At 39.5% G+C, this 13398-nt stretch overlaps 1 protein-coding gene across 3 annotated transcripts in view; it reads left to right on the forward strand.

Moving 5' to 3' along the window:
• CDC42 (cell division cycle 42) overlaps positions 1-13398 on the forward strand; it is a 54210-nt gene that overhangs the window by 22071 nt on the left and 18741 nt on the right. For 2 of the 3 annotated variants that reach the window (XM_005656040.3, XM_005656039.3), the window contains exon 2: positions 11837-11991. In XM_005656040.3, coding sequence (XP_005656097.1) covers positions 11887-11991 — 105 coding nt within the window. In that variant the 5' untranslated portion in view covers positions 11837-11886. 3 annotated transcript variants of the gene reach the window in all.

A 13398-nucleotide genomic window follows, 5' to 3' on the forward strand; every position in this document is an offset into this window, starting at 1 on the left:
GATAAGGTTTGGTTTTTATATTTTTATTTTTATTTTTTTGCTATTTCTTTGGGCTGCTCTCGCGGCATATGGAGGTTCCCAGGCTAGGGGTCGATTCGGAGCTGTAGCCACTGGCCTACGCCAGAGCCACAGCAATGCAGGATCCGAGCCGCGTCTGCAGCCTACACCACAGCTCACGGCAACGCCGGATCGTTAACTCACTGAGCAAGGGCAGGGACCGAACCCGCAACCTCATGGTTCCTAGTCAGATTCGTTAACCACTGCGCCACGACGGGAACTCCAGGTTTGGTTTTTAAAAAGTTAAAAATCTTATTAACTTTATTTAAAGCAACACTAGTTAATATATAATTTCTCTTTTTTATTTTGTCACGTTTCTTGATGATGTGATTTTGGCTTTCACTTAAAAAATTTAGATAATGAATAAAATATTTGTGACTTGATAATTCTTTCTTCTTCTTTTTTTTTTTTCAAATGGCTGCACCCGAGGCATATGGCAGTTCCTGGTTCAGGGATTGAATATGAGCCTATACTGCAGCCGTGGCAACACTGGATCCTTTAACTCACTGCTTCAGGCTGGGGAGCAAACCTGCACTTCTGAGCCACTAGATATTCTTACCTAGCCTCTATTCTAATAATTTTTCTAATAAAGTAGATAGTTGCTATGTTATTTACATATACAAGTTCACAACAAAATCATTATCTCTCACAAAGCTCACTCAATTAAATAAACAGAGTTGGGGATTTTATTTTACTCTCCTTACAAGCGGGTGTTTTAGGGATCCTCGCAGAAGATATGAGACTCCTGGGTCAGAGACAAAGAATTTAATTAAGGCACAGCTGGTAGCAGGAGATCACTGTGTTGTGTGTTGCTTCCCCTTACCCTAACACTTCTGTGTGGGAGGTGCAGTGGGTTTTTGCCACAGCTGAGGAACACTAAGCTTGGGGAACCTACTATTTAATGGCACGCAGGAGACAAGCCTGCTCTTTGTCCCAGAGGGAGACTTTACCTTATCCTTCAAGGTTGTTTGCTGCAAACACAGCCCAAGGTAGAGTGGTCAGGGCCTTGCATTCTTAGCATACCTAGCAAGATGTGTAGGAGCACAAGAGACCCAAAGAAGCTCTCTCCCAACATAGGGTTGTCTACTTTTTACTAATTGAAAGTTATTTTGTAGAATTCCAATGTTAAATTATTTTTCAAATTGGAATGCATACATTTATTATTGAAAACTGGGGCAAACTGCTTGCTCATATCAAGCTTCATTTAGATTTTTATTAGGGAAAATAAATTTGAGAGTAGTTGAATTTCTTTGACTGAGTGAGTGCCACAGTTTTCTAAGGTTATTTCCTGCTGATCGGGACTCTGAAAACAGATTATGAAGTTCAAAAAGAACTGTCTTTATGTGGTTTTTTCTGTATTTGCCTAAGTTCTGAAGAGTTGGGAGAGAATGTCAAGTTACATTGGTGTTAACTGTCTGGCATTGGGGCAAGTCCTTTGCATTTAGATCAGAATATCTGCAGAATGGTGGGATTCAGTTATTCATTAAGAGATATTCCAATTCTGAAAAAAATTATTATTCTTTATTTATTTATTTTTTAAAGTAGTATTAGATGAACTCATGATGAAATTCTCTCTCTCTCTCTTTTTTTTTTGGCTGCACCCTTGGCATATGGAAGTTCTTGGGGCAGGGATCATATTCGAGCATAGCTGTGGCAACCCTGGATCCTTAACCCACTGTGCTGGGCTGGGGATTGAATCCATGCTTCAGGAGCGACATGAGCCACTGCAGAGACAATGCTCTGCCACAGTGGGAACTCCAAGTTCTTTTTAATTTTATTTGAAGCTAAACATTTATTTCAAGGTTTAAAACATCCCTTTTACAATGTATTGCTTGTTTTGGGGGAGAAAGGAAACTATGGAGATGTAATAGGATTTTTCAGAGACAGCAAAAAGTTATATAAACCATATTCTCTAAAGTGACTTGATTTGATAGGAGAGACAAATAGTGCAGATTTTATTCTAATTCTGTAAGCACACCGGCTGTTTCATTGGATAGGTAGGGAAGATTTAAGAAATTCAAGGTTATTCTTTTGATTTCTGTAGTGCCTCTTTTCTGTATCCTAGGTATGAAAACATTACTTCAAGGGGACTTTATTTCAAATGAAAAGAGCATTACTTTTAGTGTATTTTGTGTTAGTGTGAATGCAGTGTCTTTTTCTGAGATCAGTTCTGTCAGTTCCATTCTGATGCTGTCTCCTTGAGTCAGTCCAGACCCCACAGCTTAAGGGCTCAGCCCCATAAGACTGCTTCCATTTCAGGTGCTAGTCTGGGGTACTCAGGCTATCTAGCCTTTTACCTGGCTGACTGCAAATTTGGGGCATAGGACACAGAGCTTCCATGCCCTCTCTAGGCAGACATTATCCAGCATGATGTGCTCACCCACTTAGAAGCTCTATAAATCTTGTTCAGCAGTTTTCACAGAGCTCAGTCTTCAGTGGCCCCCCCATCCCCTCCCCCGTTGCCTTCTGAGGTTGGCAGGTAGGGCTGACAGTTCCAGCATGCTCATTCCTTGGTCCTTCTGGTGAGTAGTCCCATCTCAAGGCTATCCAGGAGACTCATCCTAAGTCACTGCCAGGAAGGGGCTCATTGTGAATGACAAAAGATACTCCAGTCATTTAGGGGAATTCCAAGGGTTTTAGGAGCTCCATGACAGGAATCCTGAACAAAGACCAAACATTTATTTTTACCAAAAGTTGGATATGGCTTTTATGCGTACTATTTCCTGTTAATATTTGACTTCCTTTTATAAGGGATATAATAATCCGATTGAGAGTATACATTTTTTTGCAAAACACACTTGCTTATTCGCAAATAACCTCAAATCTTATGTTCTGTACCTTGTGCCTAGAATAAACCATGGGGTGTAGGAAGAGAGGGTAGTTGGGAGTGTCCCTTTCTCCCAAACAGATCCTTTCCTCAGGGTTGGATTGTCTGATGGACTTTATTTGGTGTCCAGCCAATAATAATGATGATGATGATGGTGATACTAAGCGTTCCATAGCCTTTTTATTTTTATTTTTTTAATTTTTTTTTGTCTTTTGTTGTTGTTGTTGTTGCTATTTCTAGGGCTGCTCCCGCGGCATATGGAGGTTCCCAGGCCAGGGGGTGAATCGGAGCTGTAGCCACCGGCCTACGCCAGAGCCACAGCAACGCGGGATCCGAGCCGCGTCTGCAACCTACACCACAGCTCACGGCAGCGCTGGATCGTTAACCCACTGAGCAAGGGCAGGGACCGAACCCGCAACCTCATGGTTCCTAGTCGGATTCGTTAACCACTGCGCCACGACGGGAACTCCTCCATATCCTTTTTAAATGTAGAGCTCAAGAACCCCAGAATACTAAAGGGCTTTAGTTTTGAGATTCTCAAAGGGTAATTTGGGCCCCCAAATCATTTAAAAACCTAGGAGATGAGAGTTTTGTTGTGGCTCTCTGGAGGAGTGATAGCTAATGGGAAGGAATGTAGACAGACAATCAACCTTATTTCGTTTTTATCTTCCTTATGAACGGCAGAATCATTTTTAATGCCTTAAGTTGCTCAATACCAATCGTAAGTTCTGGTACAGATGAATTTCGTTATTGAAAAGGGATAGCGTTTAGTTATTGGTGCAAAATGACCTTTCTGGTCACTGGATAGCAGAATGGTAAATCGGTACTACATAGCCTCTTTGCTGTTAAAGTGATTTGACATTGTTTAAATAGAAAGTTAACATAGGATATACAGACATACCTGGCCTAGTTTCCTCCATGTTGTTGAGCTGCATTATATATATTGCAAAAAAAAGTCTCTCCCCTGGTTTCCTACCTCCTCCCCATCAGTGGGTCATTTGGTGACATTTTAATTCATGAAATTATTAATACATGTCAGGTGGAGTTCCCTTGTAGCTCAGCGGGTTAAGGATATGATGTCACTGCTGTGGCAAGGGTTCAATCCCTGGCCAGGAACTTCTGCATGTCTTGGTGCAGCCAAAAAAAGGAATAATAAGCGTCAAATACTTTGCAAAATAGTCCTAATTAAATTGGAACTTGACTCTAAAATTGCCACCTTTTAAAATGGTAGCTCTAAATTTGACTACATTAGTAGTAAAAAGAGTACAGCAAAAGTACCTTTATCATTCAAGAGTAGGTGCTAATATTTACTAAGTATTTCCGGAATGCTAGGCACTATTTTAAGTTCTTTACATATATTATTGTATTCAGTCAACATACCCTATGAGAAAGGTATTACTGTTTTTTTTTTTAGATAAGGAAAAACTGAACAGTTAAATAACTTAGCCCAAGGTCACATAGCTAGAGTGGTAGAGCCAGTCTGACTCCTTAATTTATGCTCTTAACTGGGGACCCACGCCCAGTTTCTGATAGATGTCTGAACTGTTAGTTCAGGAAGTCTCAGAAATGGAAGATTTGTAGGAATATAGATAGAAAGAGGAAGAGCAAACTCTGTCTTACAGATTCTCTCTTTTCACTTCCCTTCTCCCCAATAAAATTGAGTGGTTGTCTACAGGGTGAAGAAACAGGAAACTCCTGTTGCTTCCTCCTCTGCCTTCCTCTTCTTGGTGCTGGCAACTGTCGTAGGTACGTACTTGCCACTCCATTTGCAGTGATCTTGTTTGTTTTTATTAATGTCACTTCTCAGGAGAAGGTAGTATAGTATAGAGTTTTAGAGCAGCGCCTTGGCAGAATGCTTGGTCTCAAATTCCAGTTCTGCCATTTTACTGGCTCAGGAGTCTTGGTCTTATTAGTTAAGTTCACTGAGCCCTGCATTTCATAAGTGTGAAATGGGGAGGATAGAGGACTTATTTCATAGAGTTATTGAGAGGATGAAATGTATAAACATGTGTAATATGTTTAGAACAGTATGTGCACATTGTAAGTGATGTTTGCCGCTATCACAGTGTTTTGTTTTTTTTTTTGACTGTGCCTGTGGAAGTTCCTGGGCCAGGGATTGAACCTGTGCCACAGCAGTGACCTGAGTCACTGCACTGATGGTGCCAGATCCTTAACCTGCTGTGTCACAAGGGAACTCCACTATCACTATTATTTGGGAATACTTAGGTTGAACCAGTAACTGAAGCACCTCTGAGGTATCTTGGTTCATAATCTCTCAATATCCAATGTGAATTTTTCGTTACTCATGCCGATATAGATATTTATACAGATACAGGTAATTCACAGTGATAATTTGGATTTTAGTTTCAAGAAACTCACTGCTAGGTGGTCTAAAATGCTGGTAGTATATATCTTAGTCCATTTTTAAAAATTTTTAATTTTTTAAATTTAAAAAATATCTATGCCCATACCCACAGCATATGGAAGTTTGTAGGCCAGGAATTGAACCTCTGCCTCTGACAGCAACCTCTAGCTGCTGTAGTTGGGTTCTTAACCCATTGCATCCCAGTGGGAACTTCTACCTTAGTTTAGATTCTGTGTTACTGGTATATCTTTTCTTGTTATCATATAGGGCAGTGATTCTCAAACTTCACTGTGCATTAGAGAATTACATAGGGAGTGTTGAGTTCTAATTTATTAGATTTGGGGTCAGGGCCCAGGAATCTGAATTGTTAACAGACTGATTTCAGGTAATTCTGACTCCAGTTGTCTGAGGTGATAGCTTTGGAATTGCTGATTTACAGGCTGAATTCAAGCATAACAGGAAAAAGATTACAAAAGGTATTAAAAATGTGAACATTAATAGTAGAAACCTCATTTAAAATGGAGTCAGGCAGCTGGAAGGGGGAGCTCTCACACCCTACCACTAGACTTCAGTTGTAGACTGGAGTTTCTTTGTATTTCCAATAGGAAGAAGGTACAATAACTGGCTGTTTTATTGTTTTAGGTTAACATCTGTCAGATTTTCATTAGTTTTCATGTGGGCACTGATGAATTTCATGTAAACTAAAAAAGCATTTAATTTGATGTTTAAGATAGTGATAATTTCTATTCTCATACCTAAATTATATTGTTAACATCTTGGTTTTAGGGCCTGCTCTATAAAACAGAAAATAAAAAGGCAGGAAATACAGAAATAAATAATACAGAATCTTTAGGTGAAGAATAAATATTTGGGTGGATCTGTTTTTCATTAGCTAAATAACAGCAAATATATTCAGTTCATTTTAGCCTATAGTTTTGGTGTGCCTGCTTTGTGCAAAGTGTGAATAGTTTTGATTAGGTAGAAAGTTCAGTGCAAATTTTTATCCACTGGATGAAAATAGGTATTGTGGGATTGATTTAATTTGCACACTTGGTAGAGGAATTAATTTATATCGAGTATGTGCAAGGAGCCAGGTCCTTTTATATTATTTTAGTCTTCATAACTTTGTACAGCGTTGGTATAAATTGTAATTAGTTTTGCTTTACATTTGAGAAAATTGAAGTAAAAAGAGATTAAGAAGGAAACTTGCCCAAAGTTTAGATAGATATGTATAATTAAATCACTTTACTATACACCTGGAACTGTTATAAATCAGTTTTACTTCAATTAAAAAAAAAAAAAAAAAAAAACCAAACCAAACAGAACTTGCCCAGATCACTAGTAAGTGCTGAGCAGAGATCAAAACCCAGGGTTTTCCTGACTTCAAGGTTAGGAAAATTACTTTTATGTCTTAAGGTTGTGTAGTTTGGAAATTCTTTCTAGCTTTTTAAGCAGGATATGCAAGAAGGGCATGATTGGCTTAGTTGCTGTTTCTCCTGCTCAGAAGATTCAGACTTCTAAAAGTTCCCAAAGTAGTAATGTTATTTAGTGATCTAGCCAAACTTTTGCAGAGCCCATTTCTCCCACATGCATTCTAGTCACACATTATCTTTCATTGGAAGAGCTGAAAGGTCTTCCTCAGAAAAATTGGCATTTAGTTATAGTGACTTTGTTCTTAAGAATGCAGAGCTATTTTTAAAAATCACTTAAAGGATAAAACTGTATAGCCAATTTGAAATATTGTCACCTCGTTCCTAAGCTTACATTATGTGTAGACTTCTAATACAAATTCTGTTCTCTCTCTCTATATATTTTTGGCCTCGCCTGTAGAAGTTCCTGGGCTGGGGATCGAACCTGTGCCACAGCAGCAACCCAAGCCCCTGCAGTGACAATGCTAGATCCTTAACCCACTGTGCCACAGGGTAATTTATGTATCTGTATGTTTTAACTCAGTAGTTGGGAAGTTTACTGATGGGCAGAATGATCTCATTTTTAACATTTTCTCATACTTACTGGAATCAGAGAGTTACCACATTTAAGGTCTCCACTGTATAAAGAGCCGTATTCTAAAGCTGTTAATTTGTGAACAGTCTCCTGAAGACAGTTCATTTTGATAGAATTTCCAAATATATATATATATATATACACTATAAAAAACAAATTTAGCTTGAATCAGATTTAAATTATTTTCTTTTAATACAGTTCTTAATTATAGGCTTTTCTTTTCTTTGGAATGTTTTAGACCAGCTCTAACCTTTTCCATCACAGCTCGTGGTAGATAGTTTGTAATATAGCCATGTGGCAATCATATTCATGTCTTTTAAAAAATTAAAAAAAAAATTCATGTGTTTAATCATGGAACATTTTTGTTTTCAATTTTTTCTTATTTCCTAGAGAATTTTAGTGAAAATGGAAAGAAATAGTAGCTCTTCCTTCACGAGAAGCTTCAAGTTTGTAAATAGTCTGATGATTTTGTATTTGCTTGTTAGTATGAGTTACAAGTGCTAAAAGTGAGTACCAGAGTTCCCTTGTGGCTCAGCAGGTTAAGGATTTGGTGTTGTCATTGCTAGTTCTGGTTACAGTTTTGGCTGAGTCAGGTTTGATCCCTGGCTGGGAACTTCTGCATGTTGTGGGTTCAGCCAAAAAAAAAAAAAGGTGAATACGTATGTAGACTGAAGGTAAGGAGCATCATATTTAGGGATGACAATTAACTTGATTTTAACCACAGTTAAAATTTAACAGTAGCATTTATCTGAGATGTTTTTAAGACAAAGTCTCAAAAATGGTCAAGTTTACTGTAAAATTATTGATTAAATCTAGCTATTACTAGAATAGATTCTAAGACTTTTTCTCTTACACTTAACACCTCTAAATTTAGAATGTATTTTAAAATTATTTTCTTAGAGTCTGTGAAATATGTAATTAAGATTTCAGTTCTGTTGCTGTAACAGAGGAGTCCAGTGCATTAGGGGCTTAGTGGAAGAGAAGTGTCTTTTTCATGTAAAAGTCCTGGAAGGCAGTACAAGGCTGGCCCCTCCTATTTATTGTGTTATTCGTACTTAGCATATAATTTCTTCTTCTTCTTCTTTTTTTTTTTTTTTTTGTCTTTTTAGGGTCGCACTCTTGCATAAGGAGGTTCCTAGGCTAGGGATTGAATCAGAGCTGTAGCTGCTGGCCTACCCCACAGCCACAGCAATGCCAGATCCGAGCCACATCTGTGACCTACACCACAGCTCACGGCAACACCGGATCCTTAACCCACTGAGCGAGGCCAGGGATCGAATCTTCGTCCTCATGGATACTAGTCAGATTCATTTCTGCTGAGCCATGACAGGAACTCCATTAGCATATAATCTCTGTCTTGCAGTTTGTGTGACTGCTTTGGCTCCCATTTTGGCTCCTATCATCGTGCCTGCATTTCAGCCTAAAGGCCGGGACAGGAGACACTATTCCTCTTGCTGTTTAAGGCTAGTCCTGAAAGTTGCAGCCATCACCTCTGTTTCCATTTGCCAGAACTTAAGTCACAGTGGTCACATATAGCTGCAGAAGAATTTAGGAAGTGTAGTCTTTGCTAGGGGTGATATGCATCTGTAAAATTCTGTTACAAAAGACGAGAAGAAGAATTGGCAGATTACTAGCAGTCCCTACTGCAGTGATCAAACCTTACTTTTTGTCCAGTATTTATGATTAAACATTCTGTAAAAACAATTGCCCTGGAATAATGATCAGAACACTCTCTGCTTGCTTTTCTCCACTCTGAATTGGAAGGAAATTCTACAGAAGACCATGTTTTTTTTAGCAGAATGTGTTACACTCTTTTTCAGAGGTGAACTAAGGAGCCTTGGGAAGACAGCCATTCCTATTTCCTCTTTATGCTTTTACTATTAAGTGAAGGAAATTCTTCTGGAACAATTCTTTAGAATTAATTTAGTACGCTATTTAGTGTGATTTATTACTATTTTTTTGGCCATTCCCCCTGGCATGTGGAAGTTCTCTGGCCAGGGATCGAACCCATGCCACAGCTGCAGCTTGAGCTACAGCACTGACAGTGCTGGGTCCTTAACCCTCTGAGCCACCAGGGAATTCCTAGTGTGATTTGACAAGTAATTTGATTTAGGTTAGGGATCAAGATCCTTAACCTAGTATGAGTGCATCTCCAGTGCATTACAGAGAAAAGAAGGAAAAAATAAAAGAAGGTTAAATAAAGAGAAATGTAGTCAGGATGGTTTTGATGAAAACAGGAGAGTATGTATTTCTGTGGTTTACTCACTCTTGATGTGTACATACAGAGATGGTAATAGGCATTTATAAGTGATTAAGAATTGTGAAGGTTGGGAGTTCCCATTGTGGCCCAGTGGGTTGAGAATCTGACTAGTACCCATGAGGATTCAGGTTTGATCCCTGGCCTTGCTCAGTGAGTTAAAGGATCTGGTGTTGCCATGAGCTGTGGTGGAGGTCGCAGATGTGACTCGGATCAGGCATTGCTGTGGCTGTGGTATAGGCTGGCAGCTGCAGCTCTCTTTCGACCCCTAGCCTAAGAACCTCCATATGCCACAGGTGCGGCCCTAAAAAAACAAAGAACAGACAAAAGAGTTGTGAAGGTTACTATCAGAGCATTATAGGCCTGGCATCCATCCCAGGCTTCGACGGTTCCTTGACATTTTTGTATTTAATAAATGGCAGCTCTGATTAGCAAGGAATTGTAACCCCTTCAGGATTATAATTGAAATAGGACTTTATCATAAAATAGATATACCGGGGGTGGTGTTTCTTCTCTATTCTTCCAGAAAAACTGTTAAAAATTTTCATTGATTCTAAGAAGTCATATAGGCCAATTTTCATAGACCATCAAAATATGAGGGGAAAAACAGCTGGTAGCAAATATAAGGCCCTTCCAGTAGAGATACTTTTTTTTTTTTTTTGGCATGCAGAAGTTCTTGGGCCAGGTATTGAACTTATACTATAGCAGTGGCAACACTAGATCCTTAAATGCTAGGCTGCCAGGGAACTCCACGATAAGTTTCGATTTTAGAAATGTTTAAATGTAAAAACAGCATCTCAGAATTGATGAAATGTAATAAATATTGGTGCATTTTTAATTGATAGCTTCTTAGAATGGAGGACTGTAGTAAAAGGAATTAAAGTAATTGTTACCTATTTGTAAGAGTGCTTTAGAGTGATCTCACTTTTTCATTATAAAAATGTAGGTTTTGGCCTCTTCGTGCCATGTATATTGAACTAGTAACTAGGCAGTTTGGTACTGAAACATCTGCTGAGACCAGGGATCACACTAATCTTTGTCCAGTTCCTTGTGGTGCTCATCTATTATGGGGTGTGTGTGTGGGGGGGCGGGTGTAGTGTTCTGCTGCTTGTTGGTTATATACCCTGAGTAACCATAGCTCTAAGATTGGCTAAAAGGACCATTCTTTGAAGTAGTGGCTTTTATATTGCATTTTGGTATGCATATATACAGGTGTGTGGGCATGTTGAAGGAAAAGTTGCACAAAATAACACTTGATACTCTGCGCGAGATTCATTCTAAAACAGCCTCTTCTCTTCCGTTATAAAAGGAAATATGCTTAGAGTTCCCATTGTGATGCAGAGAAAACAAACCTAACTAATATCCATGAGGACGCAGGTTCGAACCCTGGCCTCACTCAGTGGGTCAAGGACCTGGTGTTGGTGTGAGCTGTGATGTAAGTTGCACACATGGCTTGAATCTAGCATTGGTGTGGCTGTGGTAGAGGCTGGCAGCTGTAGCTCTGATTTGACCCCTAGCCTGGGAACTTACATATGCTGTGGATATGGCCCTAAAAAGAAATATGCTTCTCTTGACACTACCCTTTTTTTGGCCTTTTTAGGGCCGCACTGACAGCATATGGAAGTTCCCTGGATAGGAGTCGAATTGGAGCTGCAGCTGCCAGCCTACACCACAGCAACACAGGATCCGAACCTTGCCTTTGACATGCATCACAGCTCATGACAATGCTGGAACTTTAACCCACTGAGGGAGGCCAGGGATAGTTCTTATGGATACTAGTCAGGTTCATTAATGCTGAGCCACAGTGGAAACTCTTTTTTACAATACGTTTGACTTCAAACAAACAAAAAAACACTTCTCAAGGATCAGAAACGTAGAAAATTGACTCTTATTTGCAAGTCACTAATTTCTCTTAGGTTCTTTTAGCTTCAAAGTAGTTGGTGTGTTAGGTTTTTGTTTTTTTCGTTGTTGTCTTTTGACTTTTTAGGTCTGCACCCGCGGCACATGGAGGTTCCCAGGCTAGGGCTCTAATCGGAGCTGTTGCCTCTGGCCTACACCAGAGCCACAGCAATGTCAGATGTGAGCTGCGCGTCTGCAACCTACACCATAGCTCACGGCAACGCCGGATCCTTGACCCACTGAGCGAGGCCAGGGATTGAACCTGCAATGTAATGGTTCCTGGTTCCGATTCGTTTCTGCTGCACCATGACGAGAGCTCCATTGTGCTAGTTCTGTTCTTGCTCTAAGTGAACCTGTTGCTAGTTGAAGAAAGTAAAATATTTGTAAGTACAAATAATTAAGATGAATATCTTGAATCTTTTTGTAGGTCATCATCAAATTTGAAATATTTAAAGTGGATACAAAACTGTTTCAGCAATGCAGACGATTAAGTGTGTTGTTGTGGGCGATGGTGCCGTTGGTAAAACATGTCTCCTGATATCCTACACGACAAACAAATTTCCATCTGAGTATGTACCGACTGTAAGTATAAAGCTTCCTTCTGTTAGTGAAATGTATTATAATTTGATATCCTTTTGAGAACTTTCTCTTTGTGTACTGAAATTTTTCTGTTGTCTGCCTTTGTTTCCTGTTTTTAAAGATCTTGACTTCTCATGGGTAAATTATATACACTTTAAAATTAAACAGCTGAAAAATCAGTGGAAAGTCAGAAGGGGTGACACAAGGGTTTGCAAGAAGTGCTGGGAGGCAAAACTCCAGTAGACAAGATTCTAAAGAGTGGTGGTCTCAGTTTGGAGAAGTATGCCCAACATCTTGGAATGAGGTGACTTTTTTTTTGATATCTTGGCCAATGATTTATCAGTGCTTAGAGGTTTTCTGGGATGATTTCGGGGGTCTTGTAACTTCAGGAAAAGTAGTGTGTCTCTACTTATTCTCCCGGGGGAATAGAAGAAAAGCTGATGGAGCTGTTTTCCTCGCAGTAATGGAGCTCCAGACTGGTTTTCAGAGGCAGAGAATACATTCTGTTTTTATGAGACCATCAACAGAAGCCTTTGGGGGTTCTCTCCTACGAATGCTCTTTAATCTTACCTGCTCCTTGGAAGAGTAGAGGGAAAATGGAATAACAAAGATATTGAAGTGAGAGAGAGACAGAGTTATTTAGAGTAACATTCATTTGTGAAAGAATGTGTTTAGGGATCCATTGTTTGTCCCAGGTTGGTTGACCAATCCAGTGGTATAATTATGTTAAACATAGATGTCCATTCTGTAATGAGAGGGGAGCTATGAGTTGGCCTGGTGTGGTAACAGCTACCTCTGTTAAGTGATCTATTTTAGGGGTTTTGAAGCACCTATGTATGATTAATATGGGACTAGTATTGTTTGGAAGTAAAAAGAAAGAAAATGTATGAGTACTTTAGGTCAGTGTTCAGAGATGAGAGCATTTTGAAGAAGGTGACAGGTTAAAGACTTGGTAATTATGTTTAATTGTAATTGACAGTCTATAATCTTCCAGGGCTGATAAAGTGATTGAGGTAGGCCCAGATTATTGGAAGAAAAATCAGGTTTATTGAAGGGGGAAAATTTGAAGGTAAAATTAAATATGAAATCACATTTTTGGGAGTTCTTGTCGTGGCTAAGCAGAAACGAATCTGACTAGCATATATGAGAACGCAGGTTTGATCCCTGGCCTTGCTCAGAGGGTTGAGGATCTGGTGTTGCCGTGAGCTATGGTGTAGATTGCAGATTTGGCTCAGATCTGGGTTGCTCTGACTGGCTGTGGCTGTGGTGTAGGCTGGCAGCTTCAGCTCTGATTGGACCCCTAGCTTGGGAACCCCAATATGCCACGGGTGCAGCCCTAAAATTAAAAAAAAAAAAAAAAGAAAGAAATCACATTTTTGAGTTGGCCCACTTAGGGACATTTGTAAGTGA

Source organism: Sus scrofa, chromosome 6 (assembly GCF_000003025.6).
Source record: "Sus scrofa isolate TJ Tabasco breed Duroc chromosome 6, Sscrofa11.1, whole genome shotgun sequence".
NCBI lineage: Eukaryota > Metazoa > Chordata > Mammalia > Artiodactyla > Suidae > Sus > Sus scrofa.